A 20952-nucleotide genomic window follows, 5' to 3' on the forward strand; every position below is an offset into this window, starting at 1 on the left:
CCCAGGCTGGAGTGCAGTGGCCGGATCTCAGCTCACTGCAAGCTCCGCCTCCCGGGTTTACGCCATTCTCCTGGCTCAGCCTCCTGAGTAGCTAGGACTACAGGCGCCTGCCACCTCGCCCGGCTAGTTTTTTGTATTTTTTAGTAGAGACGGGGTTTCACCGTGTTAACCAGGATGGTCTCGATCTGCTGACCTTGTGATCCGCCCGTCTCGGCCTCCCAAAGTGCTGGGATTACAGGCTTGAGCCACCGCGCCCGGCCCCATTTTTTAAAATAACTCCATGCCTTTGCACATGTTCCTCTGCTTGGAATGCTTTTCCTCCTCTTGCAAACATTGAGATCTACCATGAGTCAGAGTTACTTCTTCCCCTGGGCTCTAAGCTCCTTTGGCTCAGACACCCAGCATAGCATAGAGAACTAATGTATCATAACTTTTTGTCTTCTTTAGCATAGTATGAGCTCCTGGAGGGCAGGGATCCTGTTCATCTACTGTTCAGTTATCCTCTGGAGCCCCAGGGCCTGACAGCCTAGGAGCTCTCATCCCTCTGCCCTCACTGACCATCAGGGCATTTCATTTTTTGTTGTTAGAAACAGTCTCGGCCGGGCGCGGTGGCTCAAGCCTGTAATCCCAGCACTTTGGGAGGCCGAGACGGGCGGATCACGAGGTCAGGAGATCGAGACCATCCTGGCTAACGCGGTGAAACCCCGTCTCTACTAAAAAATACAAAAAACTAGCCGGGCGCGGTGGCCGGCGCCTGTAGTCCCAGCTACTCGGGAGGCTGAGGCAGGAGAATGGCGTGAACCCGGGAGGCGGAGCTTGCAGTGAGCTGAGATCCGGCCACTGCACTCCAGCCTGGGCGACAGAGCGAGACTCCGTCTCAAAAAAAAAAAAAAAAAAAAAAAAAAAAACAAAAAAAAAGAAACAGTCTCAATTTCACTGCCCAGACTGGAGTGCAGTGACGCAATCACCTCTCACTTGCAGCCTCAACCTCCCAGACTCAAGTGATTCTCCCCGCTTTTGGAATTCTCCCAAGATTCTCCGGAGAATTGGGACCACAGGAGCGCGCCACTGAGCCCGGTTATTATTTATTTATTTATTTATTTATTTATTTATTTATTTATGAGACGGAGTCTCGCTCTGCCGCCACGCTGGAGTGCAGTGGCGCAATCTTGGCTCACTGCAACCTCCGCCTCCCGGGTTCAACCGATTCTCCTGCCTCAGCCTCCTGAGTAGCTGGGATTACAGGCACGCGCCACCATGCCCAGCTAATTTTTATATTTTTAGTAGAGACGGGGTTTCACCATGTTGGCCAGGATGGTCTCGATCTCTTGGTCTCATGATCGCCCGCCTCGGCCTCCCAAAGTTTTGGGATTACAGGCGTGAGCCACAGCGCCTGGCCAATTTTTGCATTTTTTTGTAGAGACGGGGTTTCTCCATGTTGCCTAGACTGATCTTGAACTCCTGGGCTCAAGCGATCCGTCCGCCGCAGCCTCCCAAAGTGGTGGGATTACAGGTGTGAGCTACAAGGCCGGACCCCACTGACTGTTCTTTAACTGGTTTTCGAGTCTTCTCTGCATCTAGAGAGGTGGCATAAGATTATGGTCAAGAACATAGGCTTCAAGCCCAGTCATACCTGGGTTTGAAACTCTGCCACTTACCAAACTAACCATGTGACCTCAGGCGAGTGACTAACCTAAGCTTCCTAGTCTGTCAATGCCGCTGGCGATCACCCACTTAGGCAGTCATCAGAGCATTACAGAATTCCAGTTCCCCGTTCCCATCATGCTTCCTCCTTCCTCAGAGATTTCAAATAGACTCTTCTGCCTGTAACGCTTTGCTTCTCTCTCTCATTTACAGAATTATCTGTTCTGATCTCGGCTCACTGCAGCCTGGGGGAGAATCTCAGGTGGCCGCTCTCACAGTTATTTTTCTCTCAGAGCACTTATCAAGTTGATTATTAAACTTCCTTGTGATCACTGCATCAATGAGCGCCCCAGCTCCGGACTGTGGCCTCCCTGAGGGGTACCCCTGACCCTTAACAGTTGTTCAGGAAATAACGAGACGAAGTGTAGGCATCCAGCACCCCTTGAATACTCGGAAGGCAGGTCCTGCCTGCCCTGGCCCCCCTGGGGCATGTGGGGAGCCGGGACAGGGCTCGTCCGCGGTCAAGGTCCGCAGGTTTGGGAGTTGGGGTCCTGCATTCCGCCAGGATCATCCCAAGCCCAAACACGAGCAACCCCGGGGAGGCTCCCACGGCCCCGCCGGGCCGCGCCCTACGCCGGCCGCCGAACTCCAGCCCGCCCGCAGGGAAGCTACTCAAGAGAACGCAGGCGGAGACAGTGGCCAATCGGACCCGGCGGGCATTCTCATCCCTCCAATCAACACTACGATCCGCCTGGGCAGCTCGGGAATTTAAGGCTACGGATGGGAAAAAGGTTGTAGAAAGGAGGCAGAAGGGACTGGGTTAAATCAAGCAGGAGGGGCAAGAAGACACAGAGGACCCAACAACCAATGGGAGTTCTGAGGCTGGGGTGGGTCCGAAGGCAGGTCGAACAGGCCTAGGAGGCAGAGCTTTAAGTTGAGATAGCCAATGGAGATGAAGGCAGAGTAGATGGGCGTGTCCTAAATCCAATCGAAATAGAGCTAGAGGCGGGCGGGGCAGGAATGCGGCAGGTTGGAGGCACCCTACCAATCAGACCAGGTCAGCAGCGGACAGGCGGGCCGGTTGGCTAATGGGAAACAAGGACTGCGGAAGAAGAGAGCGTCGGGAGAAGAGGCAGGAGGCTGGCGCTATCTTTCAGGTAGCCAATCACTGTCCGCTAAGAACAGCGGGCGTGTCAGCAGCCCTTTTAGGGACTCTGAGGGTCTCGGAAGGGGCCTGTGAGGGGTCTTTCAAGGCTGAGGAAGCGGCATCGTCCAAAGAGGGAAAAGTGCGGTCCTGAGAACCGGGCGAAGGAAGGCGGTTGTGAATTTGGGATCCTCACCTCGGGCCTTGCGCCGAGTCTCCTGGTCACCGAGGCTGGGTGGCTTCTCCATGGAGCTCAGGATGGAGCCCAGTAGGTCCGCCATCTTGGGAGTGACTGAGAGGGGGCGGCGCGTCTTAAAGGGAAGGGCGGAATGCCTTTAAGGCCGGAAACACGTCGGAGGCGGAAAACCCCGAGCCCGCCTAGCCCGGGCGCAGATCCGAGGCCAGCGGCGCGTGGCGACCTCCAGCTGGCCGAGGCCCCCCCCCCGCCCCCGTAGACAGAGGCCGCAGGCTGGCTGGTGCAGCGATGTTTAATGGCAATTCGTATAAACCAAGCCCATGCACAAGTAGAAAGTGCCCGTGGAGCCGGCAGGAGGCCCCCGCCGCGCTAGAGAACCACAAGCCCGGCCGTGCAGCCCTCCCCGCGGCGCCTTAAATAGATTCTTCACTATACTCTGTATGTTACAGTATGTACAAGACCCCTCCCCTCGGGGGACGGGGCGGACTCCGCAACGCGTTCCTATGTACACCACCTCCCCTTCGGCCCCGAGGTCGGTGGCCAGAGTCGGGTGATGGGGTAAGACAGGGCCAGAAAGGGAGGAAACAGACGCAAACATGCGGAGTCGGGTGGGGGCATGGTCAGCCCTGAAACACGAGGGGCGTGCGCAGCGAAGGCAGAGGTGGGAACCGAGGCGGATACATTCAGAGACGCGTCGAACAAATAAATAAGGCAAGTCAGGAGGGGGCCGAGTCGGGTGCAGGCAGGAGGAGCTGGGGAGCAGGGGCAGGCAGGGCTCTGGAGGTCACAGCGGAAGATGCAGGTATGTGGGGCGCGGCTCTTCTGGAGCCAGGACCAAAAGAGATGGGGCACGACCAGGAGGGATGAGGAGGGGGTGTGGGAGCAAGGCGTGGGGAGGAGGGAGGAGGCCTACGAAGGGCTCCAACAAAGGTGAACGGGAAAGCTGCCGACAGGGGCTCCCCCTGCCCCAGAAAGCCCTCTCCCTGTTAAGACTGCACGAGGCGTCCCCAGGGTGGTGAGAAAGGCGGTGGCCAGGTCAGGTGGCCAGTCCCGGCTGGGGAAGCCCTTCCAGCTCCTGGTTCTGCTTCAGTTCCCTCATCCTGCAGAGAGAAAGATGGGAGTCAGAGAAGACTGGCGATCAGGACGGGTGGCAGGGGGAGAAGGGATGAGTACCTGTGTCGGCAGCGCCGCAGGAATCTCATGATCTTCCGGGCTGCCTGGTCCTGCTTCTTGGTGAGAAAGGAGCCTCTGGTGAAAGAAATAAAAGATGGACCTCACAGAACCCCCCAGGCATTGCATGCCTTCGGCCCCCTGGAACCCTACGCGGGGAATGGCAGTGAGGCAAGATGATCAAGAAGATGAATAAGGGGGAATGGCGTGGACACAGTGGGTGAGCACAGAGGGCTGGGGCTGAACCCTACTTGTTGCGGGCAGGCAGGGTGGCCGAAGGCCGGTGGGGAGGGCCGGGCCTGCGGCGGTAGGAGCGGTAGTGCTGCTGGATGAGCACAGCCGCTCGGCGGCTCTGCTGAAATCGCTTCTGTTCATAGTAGCTTCGGAACTTGCTCTGGATCAGGATGGCCGCCTGGGTCATCTTCTTATAGAGTGCAAACTGCAGGGGTGGGGAGGAGGGACAGGGGCTGAAATCGAGGGACAGAGACCCAAAGCCCTGGGGCTCACCCAAGATAGGCTGATGCAAGGCTCTTTCTGTAACCCACGCACTCAAGGAAAGTCTGAATCATCACAGACCTCACACTCAGATCTCATGCCTAATACCTTAAGTGCAATCCAGGTCAGCTTGTGGAGAGAGAAGGGGAGTTAGGACTCTGGCAGCATTCTGGAATGGTTAGGCGTGGGTGTGGGTTGGTGGGTTGGTGGGTATGCTTTTGAGGGAGAAGGGTCTCACCTGCTTGTACTTCCGGTAACAGCGCTGGATTACAGCTGCTGCTACCTCCTGCTGCTCCTTCAGCCGCCGGCCCTGAGGGGAGAGAAGTCTCAGCACCTCATGACCCACATAATGGGATATCTGACTTGTCCCTCCAACTTTTCTGGGGTTCCCCTGACCCTTTACCCCATCCAAGGCCTGTCTGCATGACTACTCGTCCTCCAAAAGCCCTGGGAGCCCAGTCTCCCCTGACTGGAGATGGTATAATTCATCCTGAGCCCCCTGTCCCTCTGACCTTGTACTTTCGGAAGGCCGTCTGGATGACTCGGGCCGCCTCATACAGTTCCCGCTGCTCATGATCGGATAATGTCAGCAGGGCAAAATCACTTTCCATCTTGCCACTGGTAGATGCAGAGAGAAACTCTGCCCAGGACGGTGCTGGAGGGACAGCCAGGCGACCTCGCTCAAAGGGCAGTTCACTGTAGGGGGCAGGGAAAGAGGGTGTCATGAAGCATCTGAAGTGTCTCCTCTGCTACCTATGGGTGGCTATGAAGGAAGACCACCAGCAAGTGAGTCTGGAGAGTGACTTCAGAGTTCATCAGCCAGTTCAGTTCGCTTCTCCAAGGCCCTGGGGCCTCCGCCAGAATGGAGCTTTGGCTGTGGAAAGCCACCTTTCTCCGTTCCTCCCATTTTTGAAGAATCTAGAGGCTTTGTCCTGAGCTAGTCACCTGGGAGGGGTTGAGCTGGGGAAATGGTCCACATTCTCCAGGTAGCTGGCCAGCCAGGACATGGTCTCACTGAGTCCCACAGCCCCTGTCCGCTCCCGCATTGAGGCTCCAGCCTCAGGCAGCCCCACAAAGTCCTCTCGTTTAATCCGCTCTGGTGTGGCTTCAATGATCTGCTTGGCCAGTGAGATCATGTCCACCTGGATGAAGGGAGAAGCTGAGTGAACCCTTAGGGGCCCCAACTGCCAGCTGTAACCTCCGTCCATTCCTGTCCCGTTCCTTCTCTCCCTGCCAGGCGCTGCTAACCCTGTCTTTCTGGGCCACTGTTCCAGACTCATTCATTGATACTGGTGGGGCTCCCACTTGGGGGTCCCTCCGTGCTGAGATGCTATGGAGAATACAGGATAAAAAGGAGATACTCCCAAGTGGAGATTCAGAAGCTGAACAAGTAGAGGACTTGACACCCTTTCAGGCCAACCATTCACTGTCCTACCTGGGCCTGCCCCATGCCAGCTGACCAGCACATGTTCCCCATAGGCTTGGCTGTGCCCACCCCCAACTCCCTTTCAACTCTCCAAGAACCATCCCAACACTTGCCAACTACTGCCCTGATGAATGGCTCCAGTCTGGCCTTTGCTCCAGCCCTGAAGCCTATGCTCCAGTACTTCCTGCTGGACACACTCAACACGGCCTACTTGTCAAGTTCTCTTAAGCTTTTTGTACTTAAAGTGCCACCCACTTACTCCCATTAGTCTCTCTAAATCAGATATGTCCCCAGTCTCTAGCAGAGAAGTACAAGGCTATACTTGAAGATTCACTTTCCTTCCACAGACTTTCTTAGCTTTATCATGTGCAAGCCTCCTTCCTGCATCAGATCACTGCCAAATACCCCCATCTTGCCCACCTTACTTCTCCACACAACTCCCAGCTGCCCTCTGTCATCTTGGTTCTCCTAGAACCTTGTCCCTACATGGATCAACAGGTAACTCCTACAAACCAGCTCTAACTGAAGATACTCCCCAGAATTTTCTTTTTTTTTTTTTTTTTGAGACGGGGTCTCGCTCTGTCGCCCAGGCTGGAGTGCAGTGGCTGGATCTCAGCTCACTGCAAGCTCCGCCTCCTGGGTTCATGCCATTCTCCTGCCTCAGCCTCCCGAGTAGCTGGGACTACAGGCGCCTGCCACCTCGCCTGGCTAGTTTTTGTTTTTTTTTTTTTTTTTTTTTATTTTTAGTAGAGACGGGGTTTCACCGTGTTAGCCAGGATGGTCTTGATCTCCTGACCTCATGATCCACCCGTCTCAGCCTCCCAAAGTGCTGGGATTACAGGCTTGAGCCACTGCGCCTGGCCACTCCCCAGAATTTTCGTTCGTTATAGAGACAGGGTTTCTTGCCCAGGCTGGAATGCAATGATAGTCAGCTCACTGCAGCTTCATACTCATGGGCTCAAGGGGTTCTCCTACTTCAGCCTCCCAAGTAGCTACAACTGCAGGTGTGTGCCACCATGCCTACTTTTCAAAAATTACTTTTTGTAGAGATAGGGTCTTGTTATGTTGGCCAGACTGGTCTCAAACCCCTGGCCTCAAGTGATCCTCCCACCTCGTTCTCTAAAGTGCTGGGATTACAGGGGTGAGCGACTGCACCCAGCCAGAATATTTTTTAATGCTTTTTATATTTTAAATCTTACTGTTTTTTTTTTTTTTTTGAGACAGAGTCTCACTCTGTCACCCAGGCTGGAGTGCAGTAGTGCAATCTCAGCTCACTGCAGCCTATGCCTCCCAGGTTCAAGCGATTCTCATGTCTCGGCCTCGCAAGCAGCTGGGATTACAGGCACGCACCACCATGCCCAGTTAGTTTTTGTATCTCTTGTAGAGGTGGGGTTTCGCCATATTGCCCAGGCTGGTCTCAAACTCCCAGCCTGAAGTGATCCACCCGCCTCGGCCACCCAAAGTGCTGGGATTACAGGTGTGAGCCACCCAGTCCGGCCAAAAAAATTTTTTTTTCCACCATCTGAATTGTGGGATCAGCCAGAATTTTTAACCTCCACTGCCTCATGACTTCCAAGTCACATGGTCTGAAAGGAGCTAAGCAAAAGGCTACCTTGCCTGTCCCAAAATGAAGTAAATGGGTCCTTCCTAAACTGAAGCCAGACTTTGATTCTGCTTCATGGAAGTCGGCCTCACCCTACCTACTCCACTTCTAGCCCCCATAACTCCATCGACAGAAGCAGTACCGGGATCACATCCACAGCCTGTGGGCTGTCAGCATCCTCTGGAGCGGCCCCATCATCTGAGGCTGGTGGGAGGGCAGGAGGGGAGGACACGGGCCCCTTGGAGTTGGTAGCCTCATAGTCCATGAGGAGTAGGGGGGCCTCTGGGACACCAGAGGAAAGCTGGCCTGGGGCCGTATCCTCCATAGTCATCTCAGAGGCTGGCAGAGGTGCAGGTGGGGGACTGCCATCTGGGGCACTAGAATAGGCTGATGTGACAGAGAAGGTGCCATCCGACAGCTCCGAGGGTGAGGAGACGCTGCTCAGACCTGTGTGGGGAAGGAAGAGAGTCAGGGCAGCAGGAGCCACGGCCATCCCTCGATCGAGTCTCCTGCCTCCGCCATCCTGTTTTCGGTCTCCCTGTCTGTCCTTGCTTCTGTTATCTCATCCCTGCCTCTGTGGTTTGTCTCCTCTTTTACTCGTTTCCCACCCTTTGGCTTTGCCCTGACCTTGCCTCCTACCCACATCCCTCTCTCCAAAAGATTAGGGCCACCCTCACCAGTGTCTGGGCTGGAGGAGGGTGGTGATAGGGCAAGTGGGGGCTCCACCGAAGCCTCTTGTCTCTGTAGTTCCTCAAGGCAGCGGGCAAGGCGCACATGACCCCGGGAATGAGCCACAGACAATGGCAGACGGCCCAAAGAGTCGGGAATGCTCAGTGCCTGTCGGTTCCAACGGAAAAGGAGCACAGCAGCTTCCAGGTGTCCCAAGGCACAAGCCCACATCTGAGGAAGGGGGCGGGACAGGAGGTGGAGGCTGAGGCCCGGGGCTCTTCCTCCAGTAGTCAGGTCTTCAGACCCCAGCCCACCCCACTCCCTGCATTCCTCAGGATCTTCCTTTTCAAGGGCGGTTCCCATTGCCCAGTGCCCCATGTGCACTCAGGAATTGTCATCCTCACCAGAGGGGTGCAAGAGAAATGATCCACGTTGAGCGGGTCAACCTCTTGCTCTAAGTCCAAGCTTCCAGTCTCCACACTCCTGGAGGGTTTGGGAGAGAGACAGCGGAGCCCAATGAGGGAAGAAGTGGGCAAAGTAAGAACATAAGAAGTAAAGGCACTAGGAGGCAAGCTGTACAGGGCCGGTGGGAAAAGGCAGTCAAGGACACTAGTTTAAGGAGGTCAAGAAGTCAAAGTGTCTTAAGTCAGGATATGAAAGTTCCCCAAAATGTAAGTCCTCTCCCAGCCCCCTCCCTTCCCACAATGACCCCAGCTCCCACTTGGTAGGGCCCCAGGTCCTCCAGTTCCTCTTCAGTCCCTCTTCAGTCCCCTGACACTTCTGTCCCAGAGGCTGCCCAGCCCTCACCCAGCTGCCCTTGCTCACCGCCACTGGCTCAGGGTCTCGATGAGGCGGGCATAGCCCTGGGCAGCAGCCAGGTGCAGAAGGCTCATGCCCCGGAAGGGGCTTCCGTGGGCCAGACGTTCAGGACCCTTCCAGGTGGAGCGTGGAATCATGCTTTCTACCAAGACCACTACCCGTGCCTCGAAGCCAGGCCCCTGGCCTTCATCCTGTGACATACACACTCTTAGGCAGAGACCCAGGTATCTGCTCCCCTGGCTTGGGATGGCCTTGGCCACCTCACATCTGTCCTCCCAGCTTCGAATTGTACCCCCTCCCCACGCGTCCCACTCTAGGATCCCATCAGTTAAAGTTCCTGTGTGGCCTCCGTGACTCCTGCTCCCATAGCCACTTCCTCCGGCCCATCCAGCAGCCAGAGCTCACACAATCTTGCCCACGTGCTTTCCCATCAGCTCAGATGAGTGCCATATTCACACATGGCTTCTTCCCCTCAGAAGCCAGAGCCTTCTCTGAGCAGTTCCACAGCCCTCTTCTTTCAGAAACTTGGGACCCACTGCGATCTAAGCCCCAAAATGCTCCTGACCCCTCCCCCGCCCTCTCCTTCACCTCCACCCTTCTTCCGACCAGAAATAGTCTGAAGCCCGTCATGCCAAGAGGATGCCCAGAATAGCCACTCTATCCATGAGGTGGGGATGGGAACGGGGTGACGTCAGGGAGAGGGAAGACAGGCTGAGGAGGCTGGGGACAGGGGAGGGAGGAGAGCCACGGGCGCCAGACGTTTTCTTCAGCTGCATCCTCCCCCTGCTTCCCACCATAGACCACCTCCGTCCTCACAGAAGTACCTGAACTGGAGGAGCGTCAGGACCCCGGCAAGGCGCCTGTCCAGCTGCTGCGATCTCTGCCATCCGCTTCTCCATCTGCTCCAGTCGCTCTAGTATGGACATCCGGAACTGGTTGTCTGAGGGGGAACGGGTGTGGGAGGCTGAGTGGGCAGAGTCTAGGTGATACCCTGAACACCAAAAGTAGACCTGTCCCAAGATCTGGGGATGAGGACACAGAACCATATTCTTTTATCTTCCCCAAAACAGCACCTCCTTTACCCCAATAAAGCCCACTAGGACTCAGTCCTTAAGCTAGGGCTGTGAATACTGCCCACTGACCTAGAACCCGGATCTGGAACCAAAACTGTTTCCTTCAAGGTACAGAGGTAGTAGGAATTCCCAGATGGCCATCCAGCCTTCTGCTATCCCAAATCCCATGCATACACACTCTTCCCCCCAGCCTTTTCCTATGTAAAATGTTCCATCAGTTTTTGCAGCAGACACTACCTTTGTCCCCCATGGTGAAGGTGAAGGATTCCAGGGTCCCTCCTCTGTAATAACCACTGCCCCAAAGAGCTCAGGGACTGTGATTTGAAAAGCACCTCTCCCTCCTCCCAGCCCCCTGCAGCTGTCCACAAAGATGATGGTGGGGGAGGGAAGGTGACAGAGATGGATAGCCATGTCCATTTCTCCTCCTCCTCCTTCTGCCCCCCATACACAAATACACAAACACACACATATGCACAGACACACACATCCCCCCAAGCTATATGTGTCCCGGCCTGAGATCAAACAAGGACAAGAAGGGGAGGTGGGAGGGGATCAGAGCCATAGGAAAACAGACACAGAGAAACAAGGTGAAGGTTGGAGATGTTCTGAAATGCCAGGATAGAAGGGGAAGAAAGTACACAGGTGATAGTAAGGGAGGAGGACAGAGAATGATTAACAGAAACCCAAGTAAAACAAAGGGAGGAGAGAGAGCAAAAAAGATCAAGTGAAGGAGAATAGAGAAAGGACAAAGGAGGGCTAGGGGAAAGTGCCAAACAAGCAGTAAGAAAGGATGATCAAAGAGAGGCAAGTTAAGATGTTGGTTCAAGAAGAAATGGAAAGAAGAGGGATGGAAGAGACTCATAGGAGAGATGGTACAATGCAGATTAGACAGGGACAGAGAAATAAGGTAATGAACAGTCACAGGGCAGGACAGAGACAGCACAGGACTGAGAGACCTGGCCAGAGCCCAAGGTAGGCAGACTCAAGTCAGAGACAAGCAACCCAACACACATGCAGGCTTTGTGTGGGCGCCAGCTCCAAGGCCGAGGCAAAACTAGGGACCAGAGCTCCGGAGAGAGCAGTAAGGACAGAGAGAGACTAAGAACACAGACGGCCGCAGAACTGAGAGGAACCAAGAAGCACCAACAAGGACACCAAGAGGAAGACAGGGAGAAAAGCAAACCTTGAGAAAGCAGCAGGTGCAGACGGAAACAGTGCTCAAGGCCACGAGAGAGATAACCAGTAACAGGAACAAAAACAATCCCAGATTTAAATAAATACACACACATATATATACATGTATGCGTGTGCCTCTGTGTTTGTGTTAGTACACCATGTTATTAGCAATGGATATCACTGAGAAGTAGTAGTATAGGAAATTTTTCTTTTCTTTTTTTTTTTTTTTTGAGATGGAGTCTCGCTCTGTCGCCCAGGCTGCGGTGCAGTGGTGCGATCTCAGCTCACTGCAACCTCCGCCTCCCAGGTTCGAGCAGTCATCCTGTCTTGACCTCCCAAGTAGCTGGGACTACAGGCACCCGCCACCACGCCCGGCTAATTTTTGTATTTTTAGTGGAGATAGGGTTTCACCATATTGGTCAGGCTTGTCTCAAACTCCTGACCTCAGGTGATCCATCTGCTCTGGCCCCACAGAGTGCTAGGATTACAAGTGTGAGCCACCAGGCCCAGTCGGAATTTTTATTTTCTATTTTGTGCTTTTGTGTAATTTCTGAATTTCCATTAATGAATGCATCTTTATAATCAGAAGAGGAAAAACAATAGAAATTTATTTATTTATTTATTTATTTTTTTAGACGGAGTCTGGCTCTGTCGCCCAGGCTGGAGTGCAGTGACCGGATCTCAGCTCACGGCAAGCTCCGCCTCCCGGGTTTACGCCATTCTCCTGCCTCAGCCTCCCAAGTAGCTGGGACTACAGGTGCCCGCCTCGTCGCCCGGCTAGTTTTTTGTATTTTTTAGTAGAGACGGGGTTTCACCGTATCAGCCAGGATGGTCTCGATCTCCTGACCTTGTGATCCGCCCGTCTCGGCCTCCCAAAGTGCTGGGATTACAGGCTTGAGCCACCGTGCCCGGCCAACAATAGAAATTTAAAGATGTAACTACAGCTGGGTGTGGTGGCTCACACCTGTAATCCCAACACTTTGGGAGGCTGAGCGGGGCGGATTGCTTGAGGTCAGGAGTTTGAGACCAGCCTGACCAAATAGAGAACCCTGTCTCTACTAAAAATACAAAAAATTAGCCAGGCGTGGGGGTGGGTGCCTGTAATCCCAGCTACTCGGGAGGCTGAGGCAGGAGGATCACTTGAACCCCCGGAGGTGGAGGCTGCAGTGAGCTGAGATCATGCCATTGCAATCCAGCCTGGGAGACAGAGCGAGACTCTGTCTCAGAAAAGAAGAGAAAAATAAATAATAAATATATAAACTTGTGCCTAGCACCTATATGTTGCTCTAGACACTGTCCCTGCCCTGCCTGTTGACCTTCCTTGTCTAGATTCCACCCTTTGGGATGGAGAGCAGGTCAAGAACTGGTATAAAGGCCGGGCGCGGTGGCTCACGCCTGTAATCCCAGCACTTTGGGAGGACGAGGCGGGCGGATCATGAGGTCAGGAGCTCGAGACCATCCTGGCTAACACGGTGAAACCCCGTCTCTATTAAAAATACAAAAAAAAAAAAAAAAAGAAATTAGCCGGGCGTGGTGGCGGGCACCTGTAGTCCCAGCTACTCCAGAGGCTGAGGCAGGAGAATGGCATGAACCCGGGAGGCGGAGCTTGCAGTGAGCTGAGATCATGCCACTGCACTCCAGCCTGGGTGACAGAGCGAGACTCGGTCTCAAAAAAAAAAAAAGAACTGGTATAAAAATGACCCCAAGATTTATGGGGAAGAAGAGGTGAGGGAAGTTTGCTGCCACATTTAGAAATCACTAATGAAGGGCCGGGCGCGGTGGCTTCACGCCTGTAATCCCAGCACTTTGGGAGGCTGAGGCGGGCGGATCATCTAAGGTCGGGAGTTTGAGACCAGCCTGACCAACATGGAGAAACCCCGTCTCTACTAAAAACACAAAAAAATTAGCCGGGCATGGTGGCACATGCCTGTAATCTCAGCTACTCTGGAGGCTGAGGCAGGAGAATCGCTTGAACCCGGGAGGCAGAGGTTGCAGTGAGCCAAGATTGCGCCACTGCACTCCAGCCTGGGCAACAAGAGCGAAACTCACCCTCAGAAAAAAAGAGAGAGAAACCACTAATGAAACAGGAATTGAAAAAAAAAAGAATGGTAAAGTTGGGGCTCATTGGTGGTCACCTGAACCCTGAGGGGTCTAGGAGCATGTCATGCTCGAAGGCTGTGGGCCCGATACTTGGGGTCAGAGGGCTGGGTACTCACCGTCCAGTGACAGCCAGTCAAGTTGAGTACTAGGCAGAGACAGGAATCGGCGAGCTCGATACTCAAAGAGCACAGAAGCAGAAAGGGGCCCCTCCCGCCCTGCCACCTGCAAAGACACCAGCCCTACCTCGTGGGCTGGAGAGGGCAGGATCAGCGAGAAGGGCTCTCTTTGCCTGGCTCCTTCTCTGGCTACCTGGGTCAGCCATAGACAATTATTCCACAGCTATTTCCCCTACTGCCCTGCTGTGGGCCAAGAGGCCCCTGGCTTCGGTGGCCTTGGCACTAACTGAGAAGGGAGTCCATTTGTTTGAGAACTTAATACATACTGTGGGCCAGAGAGCCCTTGGATTCTAGACCCTGTAGTTGAAGATATTTGTTATTCAGCAAGAAGGTTTGGAAACTGAGGGTCAAGAGACTAATTATGAACAATTTGATGTTGGAAAATCCTCTTGATTCCTGGATCAGAGTCCAGAAGTTACGACCTTGTTAATGAGATGGAGGAAAGGGGAGCTTGCTGCTCATAAACAGTGTCCAGTGGCCATAAGGATGGAACCAGCAGGCCCTGATCCTAAGACCAGGTGCTGAGACTTTTTCTCCCAGTCCCCAGATTCTCTGGTCTCATCCCCTTTCCATCCACACATGCTGGATGCCGCTGTAGAGACTGGGGACGAACACACTCACAGACGGCAAAGCTGCCAACCTGTCACTTTGGTGGTCCTTGAGGTCCCCTAGTAAGGCTGACTTTTGAGTGGAGGGTAAGGGCAAGGCTGGTGGCAAAAGGGCAGAGATGAACCTTGGCAATGAAGTCTAGACCAGTGCTGTCCAAAAGAACATTTCTGCAGTGACAAAGATGTTCTGTGTCGTCACTATCCAACAGGGTAACACCAGCCATGTGTGGCTACTGAGCACTTGGAAATGTTCTATGTCGTCACTATCCAACAGGGTAACACCAGCCACGTGTGGCTACTGAGCACTTGGAATGTGGTCAGTGAGACTGGGGAAGTCAATTTTAAGTATTCTTTAGCTTTAATTAAATAGGCTCATGTGGCTAATGGCTATCATACTGGACACCACAGTTCTAAAAGCCAATGTCCTTCAGTCCCAAGACTGGTTAGAGGACACCCACATGTCTTCTTTCTCCTTCCCCCGGGAGTGGAGTGGGAGACTCTGGCTCTAACTAGGCCAGAAAGCCTGGACGGACATTAGAAATCCCTTTGGTCAATGCCTAACCCTACAGGAGGGGAGGCCAAGGACCTCAGGAAGGATCAGAGTTATCTGAGGTCACTGGTTGGCTAAGGAGTAGATTTCTTGGACCAGAACCTAGATCTGACACCTAAGTCCAGGCTCTTCTGCCTGCTGGGAGAGCATGGCGCTCAACCTCAGGACTGCATGAAGTCCTTGTGCTCTCAAAACAACCCATTCGTTCCCAGTGCTTTCTGGAAGCCTGGAAGTCCTGATCTATCCTAACTGCCCACGTCAGTCCCTCCCCCTACAGTTCCCAATCCTCATACCGGGACAGTAGCAGCGTAAGACACCAGGCTGGACAAGTGAGGCTGGTACTGCGATGTGATCAAACACACAGGAGTAATGCTCGGCGGCCTCGGTCCAAGGACCTGTGATGAGCACCTTGACCCCACCCTGCAGACAGAAGTCAGAGACCATGTGACTGGAGTTGGGTGTTCATCCACTCCCTCATTCATGTATTCAGACCCTTATAGGGTATGGCAGGTCCTGTGCTAGAGCCTGGGGGTACAGGGATAGACAGGACCCAGTGGGGTGAGATCAGTCAGTCTATCCCTCCCCAACATTCCTGCTAAGTGGTTGCCTGGTCTCTACCTGAATCTGCCAGCAACTGGGAATTCAGGGCCTCCCCCAAAGCTACCACAGAGCTGTCACCAGAAGGAAGTTCTGTTCTTGGTCTAATTCACCCCCACTGCAGTTCCTCCTTTCCCTCTCAAAGGCAGCACAAAACAGAACTTCTGCACTGCTGAAGACAGTCTTCCAGCTACTCAAAGTCTGCAATCACATGCCTGATCTTTCTTTTCTTCTCCAGGTTGCACAGCCCCAGTTCCCTACCCCTGAAAACAGTCAGGAAGGGAATGAGGTCCCACGAGACTCCAGAAACCGTGCTAACACGTGAAAGGGAGAGGAACAGAAAAAAGGTTAAGTTGCTGAGGACTCTGGAAACAGGAAAGCAGCTTCACTCTACGTAAAAAAGAGATTGGCGCCCGGGCGCGGTAGCTCACGCCTGTGATCCCAGCACTTTGGGAGGCCAAGGCAGGCAATCACCTGAGGTCAGGAGTTCGAGACCAGCCTGGCCAACATGATGAAACCCTGTCTCTACTAAAAATACAAAAATTAGCCAGGCAGGGTGGTGGGCACCTATAATCCCAGCTACTCAGGAGGCTGAGGCAGGAAAATCATTTGAACCCAGGTGGTGGAGGCTGCAGTGAGCCGAGATCGTGCCATTGCTCTCCAGCCTGGGCCTCAGGGTGAGACTCCTTCTCAAAAAGAAAAAAAAAAGACAGGGATTGGATAGAGAACTAAGTAAAGCCTAAGAAGCCATGAAAACTGAGGGAAACTAGATTACAGACCACAGGGTAAGCATTCATACAATTTGTTTTGGGCAGTCAGAAAACAAATGGGAGGGAGAAGGGAGGAGATAAGCCTGAGCCTCACCTCTGGGTAGGACCACTCTGGGGAGAAGTCTGTGATGGTGCTAAGAGCAGGAGAGAGCTGGGGGGTTGGAGCAGGGATGCTTGCAGCTTCCTCACTGATGAGTTCTCCCATAAGGTCTGGGAATGATGAAAGACTGAAGGGCTCCAGTTCACTGGCCCCAACAGGTCCTCCAAACAAGGCCTCTCCTCTTCCTACCCTGCTTGATGGCTCCAAGGGGGCAGGTGAGGGTGGGGGTGAGGGAGGGGGTGAAGGTATGGGTGGGGCAGCCCCCTGACCCTTGAGCTCCTCCCCACTGTCATCATCTTGGATGAAGAAGCAGTTTCCTCTTCTCCCACCTGCTCCCGACTGTGGTGGGGGACCCCGAGCAGCTGCCTGGGGCTCCAGGGCAGCAGCAGGCTCTAGGGCAGAACAGGGGGTATGAGCGGCCTCTGCCTCGGGGAAGTCTGGGCTTACTCCCTGCCCCCCTCCATATGTCTGGCCCCTCTGGGGGCTGTTGAGAAAACGATCAGGGTCAAAGGCAGGACTGGGAGGAGCCGGTGGGGCAGAAGGCTCAGTGCCTACAACCACCGCCAGACTCATGGAAGGCCTAGGATCAGCCTGGGGAGCCAAGTGCCTGGTGGGCGTCAGGCCCCCAGCCCGCTGCTCCAGTCCTGTCAGGAGGAGGATAGCCGTGCCTCCTCTTGAAGAACCCTCTCGAGAAGTGGGTGGGCTAGGTCTGATTTCCAGGGGCTCTGCAAATCCCGATGAGGAGGAAGAAGAGGAAGAAGATGGGGAGGTGTGTGCCTTAGGGAGCTCTGGGGGAAGTGGGGTTATCAGTGGAGGAGGCTCTGGGGGGTGAGTGTGGGGGACAGAGGTCAGGGTTAAAGCTCGGGGCTCCACTTTGGGAGAGATGATGCGGTGTTTCGTGCTGCTGCATTTGTGGGTAAGGCTCCCAGAACCTGGAGTGGAGAGGAGTAGGAAGGAGAGAAGGTAAGACACATCATTCCGTACCCTTCTCTACCTCGAAGCCCTCAGAAGTATTTCCTGGGACATCCCTATAAACCAGAGGTGTAATACTGATTGCAGCCACTGGGAGGCATGAGAAATGTCTGTTCTCTACCCCTACCCTTTATTGCCCCTCCCCCTCTCTATTTCCCCCCAGAAAAAGCAAAACCAGAGGAACACCGCAGAGGAGAACTGAGGGCTTGGGAGAGTAGCTAAAAGCCAAAGGTAAAGGCATAGGAAAAGGACAAAAGAACAGAACCAAGGGGGTGCCAACTAGGAGGAAGGCTAAGGCTGAGTGTCCTTGGTGGTGCTGAGGTGACAGGGATTGCTGAAGGTAGAAGACAAGAAGGGCAGAGGTTGCCAGGACAGCTGAGTGCAAGGCCGCAGCCAGTGTGCACCCAGATGGGAACATCTCTGTTCATCTGGCTCATCTTTCTGGGACATGCAAAAGACTTGCAAATCAGCATGCAAATCCCATCAAGACCGATATCCCCCTGGCTTGCGTAAGAGCAGGGTGGCTTGGTGGGAAGACAGCCAAAAGGTCAGGGAGTAACTTACCAAGTCCCCCACTGCAGAGGCAGGCGTGGGTTCGGGGCGCAGGCTTGGTTGGGTGGGTGTCCAAAATCTGCTGCACCAGCTGTTCTACAGAGAACTCCTCTGTTCCATTCCCACAGCTCCACTTGATGCCATGAACTAGAGAAGTTAGGGGGAAGTGCTGTGGGACCCCCACGAAACAGGCCCCAGAGTACCTTGATGGCTCCTCCAAGCACCTGACACGCTTCAAGACTTCTGGCCAGGTGAACAGAGGCCAGCAGCCTCAAGACTGCTCAGACATGTCGCTTTAGTCCTTTCTCCGTATTCTAATACCTGAGAACACGCCAGGAATCCTAGCACCCTCCCAGCTTGGAGGGAGACGATCAGCCCTCAGGCTTTGGGTCCAGAACCATGGCCCCGCTGGGAGCCCTGTTTCTACTCTCCCCTTGGAGCTCTATCCCCACCCTGCTGCCTTACACATGGGCTTCAGCTGTCCCAACAACTCCTCCCGGGACCACTTCAGCCACTCTCGACGGTCGCTGCTGATGGAACAAAAGATGGGGCTGCAGCCCTTTCCACAGTCCTCCAGGGCTGGGACGTTCAGGTAGTGCACAAGGACGATGTCAGGGTTCTGAGAGCATAAGGGGACACACAGAGCCATGGGGTCCTGAGGTCCAGGGGCTCAGCTTCCTAATCCTCACTTCTTCCTGGGCACCCTCCTAACCTCACCCCCAATTTCTGACTCTCTCCATCCCCAAGCCCCTTTCTCTTCTTCCCAGGCTCCTTTCCTCACTCAGAACTTAGTCATCCTTTCACTTCCTTCTTTCAGACCCTCAAAAAACCAGGAAGACTGTGGCTCCCTGGGCTCTTCCGTCCTTACCTGGAGCAGCCAGTAGCAGCGCCGATGGAATGTGGGGACGATGGAAGAGTGAACGTAGCAGCCATAGAGACACTGCCAGGAGACAGGCTGGGGTGGGGGGAGGGCTAGTCTGCTCCCCAACTCTTCCTCTGTTCAGTCCCTTTGCAGGAATCCCAATCTTTCCACCAGTTCCTCTTCAACCCTTCCCCCACCCTCGCCCCCACCTAGTCCCCATCCCTTTTGAAGCCCAGCAGCCCTGAGTCATAGATGAGTAGTGGGGCTGGGGCCTTACAGTGAGGACCAGATTTGAGATATGGGACTATCTAGAAACCAGAGGGCAGAGCAAGAACGCATCTGAGATGAGGGGCAGTGATCTGGGGAAGAGAAACCTGTGCTGAGAGCATCACTGCTGGGATCCCTGAGGGAAACACAAGAGCAGTGAGGGGCCTGGGCATCAGTGTTCTGGAAGGGAGGCATGGCCTACGGCCTGGAGAGTTGAGTCGTGGAGGGAAATGGGAAGTGGAGAGTGGCCAAAGCAATGTCAGCCGACCCAGAGTGAGTGAGAAGGGAAGAGTAACTGGGAGGGGGCTGAGGTGGACAATGCCACCAAGCCCTGGTAGGGCTAGAGTCCAGCTAAGGGTGGAGGAGGTCAGGCTCGGGAAGATGAGCTGAATGTCTGACTCTCTTACCTCCATGCCCTGGACCTTCAGCTTCATGTGGTCCTCTCGGGTGGTCTTCCCATCCTTCCGCTTCTTCCAGAGGTAACCGTCCTTCCGATATTTCACCTTCTTGCGATTGTAGAGGATGATGGAGCCATTCTGAGGCCTGTGAAGGGAAGGATTGCCCTGGAATTCTGTGAACAGAACCTAGAACCCCTGCCACTCCCCCACGTTCTCAAACTTTCTCACCTTGTCTTTGGGGCACAAGACAGCCACTCATCATGCTTCTCAAAGGTGATCAGGTAGGATGCAATCTCCTGTAGAAGAGTAGGCACTCAGGTGGGTGTCTCCTTCATAGTCTCAGCCTGGCCTCTTGGTCATCCTGTCAGTGTCTCTCTCTGCTGAATTGTGGCAGCTAGTGGAGGATGCTTCTAGGTATCTGGACCCAGCAAGACCCACTGCCCTCCTAAGAACCCCTCTTTTGTCCTAAGACAAAAGTCTAACATTTTATCCTTCCCTTACTCCCACCTGGGGCCTTTATCTTGGGGGCAGGCCCACATTCTTCATCGTCCATTCATCATACTGTGAATTATTTTACTCTCCAAAAATCTCATTTCTGTGCCCCTTGCTTTTTTTTTTTCTCTCTCTTTTCTTTTCTTTTGAGATGGAGTTTCATTCTTGTTGCCCAGGCTGGAGTGCAATGGCGCGATCTCAGCTCACTGCAACCTCTGCCTCCCAGGTTCAAGCAGTTCTCCTGCCTCAGCCTCCCAAGTAGCTGGGATTATAGGCATGCGCCACCACACCCGGGTAATTTTGTTGTTTGTTTTGTTTTGTTTTGTTTTGTTTTGTTTTGAGTAGAGATGGGGTTTCCCCACATTGCTTAGGCTGATCTCGAACTTCCGACCTCAGGTGATCCACCCGCCTTGGCCTCCCAAAGTGCTGGGATTACAGGCGTCAGCCACCACGCTTGGCCTCTGTGCCCCTTCCTAACAAAAAATTTCAGTAGTTTGACACTGCCAGGAATTTCAGATTCTTTTATTGATTGATTGATTGATTGATTGAGACAGAGTCTCGCTCTGTCGCCCAGGCTGGAGTGCAGTGGCGTGATCTCAGCTCACTGCAAGCTCCACCTCCTGGGTTCACACCATTCTCCTGCCTCAGCCTCCCGAGTAGCTGGGACTACAGGCACCCGCCACCACGCCTGGCTAATTTTTTGTATTTTTAGTAGAGACAGGGTTTCACCGTGTTAACCAGGCTGGTCTCGATCACCTGACCTCATGATCCGCCTGCCTCGGCCTCCCAAAGTGCTGGGATTACAGGCGTGAGCCACCGTGCCTGGCAGGAATTTCAGATTCTTTAATTTTTTTTTTTTTTTTTTTTTTGAGACGGAGTCTTGCTCTGTCACCCAGGCTGGAGTGCTGTGGCCGGATCTCAGCTCACTGCAAGCTCCGCCTCCCGGGTTCCCGCCATTCTCCTGCCTCAGCCTCCGGAGTAGCTGGGACTACAGGCGCCCGCCACCTCGCCCGGCTAGTTTTTTTGTATTTTTTAGTAGAGACGGGGTTTCACCGTGTTCGCCAGGATGGTCTCGATCTCCTGACCTCGTGAT

The 20952-nt window shown here is 54.0% G+C and overlaps 2 protein-coding genes across 4 annotated transcripts in view; both read right to left on the reverse strand.

Moving 5' to 3' along the window:
• The window catches only part of SPAG7 (sperm associated antigen 7), a 9786-nt gene extending 6649 nt beyond the window's left edge, over positions 1 to 3137 (reverse strand). The window contains exon 1 of the mRNA XM_025363866.1: positions 2985 to 3137. Coding sequence (XP_025219651.1) covers positions 2985 to 3069 — 85 coding nt within the window. The 5' untranslated portion in view covers positions 3070 to 3137. The remainder of the gene's footprint in view (positions 1 to 2984) is intronic.
• Positions 3138 to 3262: 125 nt separating this feature from the next.
• CAMTA2 (calmodulin binding transcription activator 2) overlaps positions 3263 to 20952 on the reverse strand; it is a 21677-nt gene continuing 3987 nt past the window's right edge. For 2 of the 3 annotated variants that reach the window (XM_025363864.1, XM_025363863.1), the window contains exons 4-23: positions 19596 to 19663; positions 19377 to 19512; positions 18709 to 18780; positions 18306 to 18459; positions 17853 to 17987; positions 16311 to 17248; positions 15143 to 15269; positions 13632 to 13766; positions 9991 to 10106; positions 9173 to 9357; positions 8752 to 8830; positions 8356 to 8578; positions 7821 to 8125; positions 5595 to 5791; positions 5162 to 5345; positions 4888 to 4959; positions 4758 to 4778; positions 4406 to 4593; positions 4158 to 4232; positions 3263 to 4084 (exon numbers count right to left, since the gene is read on the reverse strand). In XM_025363864.1, the coding sequence (XP_025219649.1) occupies positions 4021 to 4084; positions 4158 to 4232; positions 4406 to 4593; positions 4758 to 4778; positions 4888 to 4959; positions 5162 to 5345; positions 5595 to 5791; positions 7821 to 8125; positions 8356 to 8578; positions 8752 to 8830; positions 9173 to 9357; positions 9991 to 10106; positions 13632 to 13766; positions 15143 to 15269; positions 16311 to 17248; positions 17853 to 17987; positions 18306 to 18459; positions 18709 to 18780; positions 19377 to 19512; positions 19596 to 19663 (3474 nt within the window). In that variant the 3' untranslated portion in view covers positions 3263 to 4020. The remainder of the gene's footprint in view (positions 4085 to 4157; positions 4233 to 4405; positions 4594 to 4757; positions 4779 to 4887; positions 4960 to 5161; positions 5346 to 5594; positions 5792 to 7820; positions 8126 to 8355; positions 8579 to 8751; positions 8831 to 9172; positions 9358 to 9990; positions 10107 to 13631; positions 13767 to 15142; positions 15270 to 16310; positions 17249 to 17852; positions 17988 to 18305; positions 18460 to 18708; positions 18781 to 19376; positions 19513 to 19595; positions 19664 to 20952) is intronic. The other variant, XM_025363865.1, reaches the window with a different exon arrangement.

Source organism: Theropithecus gelada, chromosome 16, assembly GCF_003255815.1.
Source record: "Theropithecus gelada isolate Dixy chromosome 16, Tgel_1.0, whole genome shotgun sequence".
In the NCBI taxonomy this organism is placed as follows: domain Eukaryota; kingdom Metazoa; phylum Chordata; class Mammalia; order Primates; family Cercopithecidae; genus Theropithecus; species Theropithecus gelada.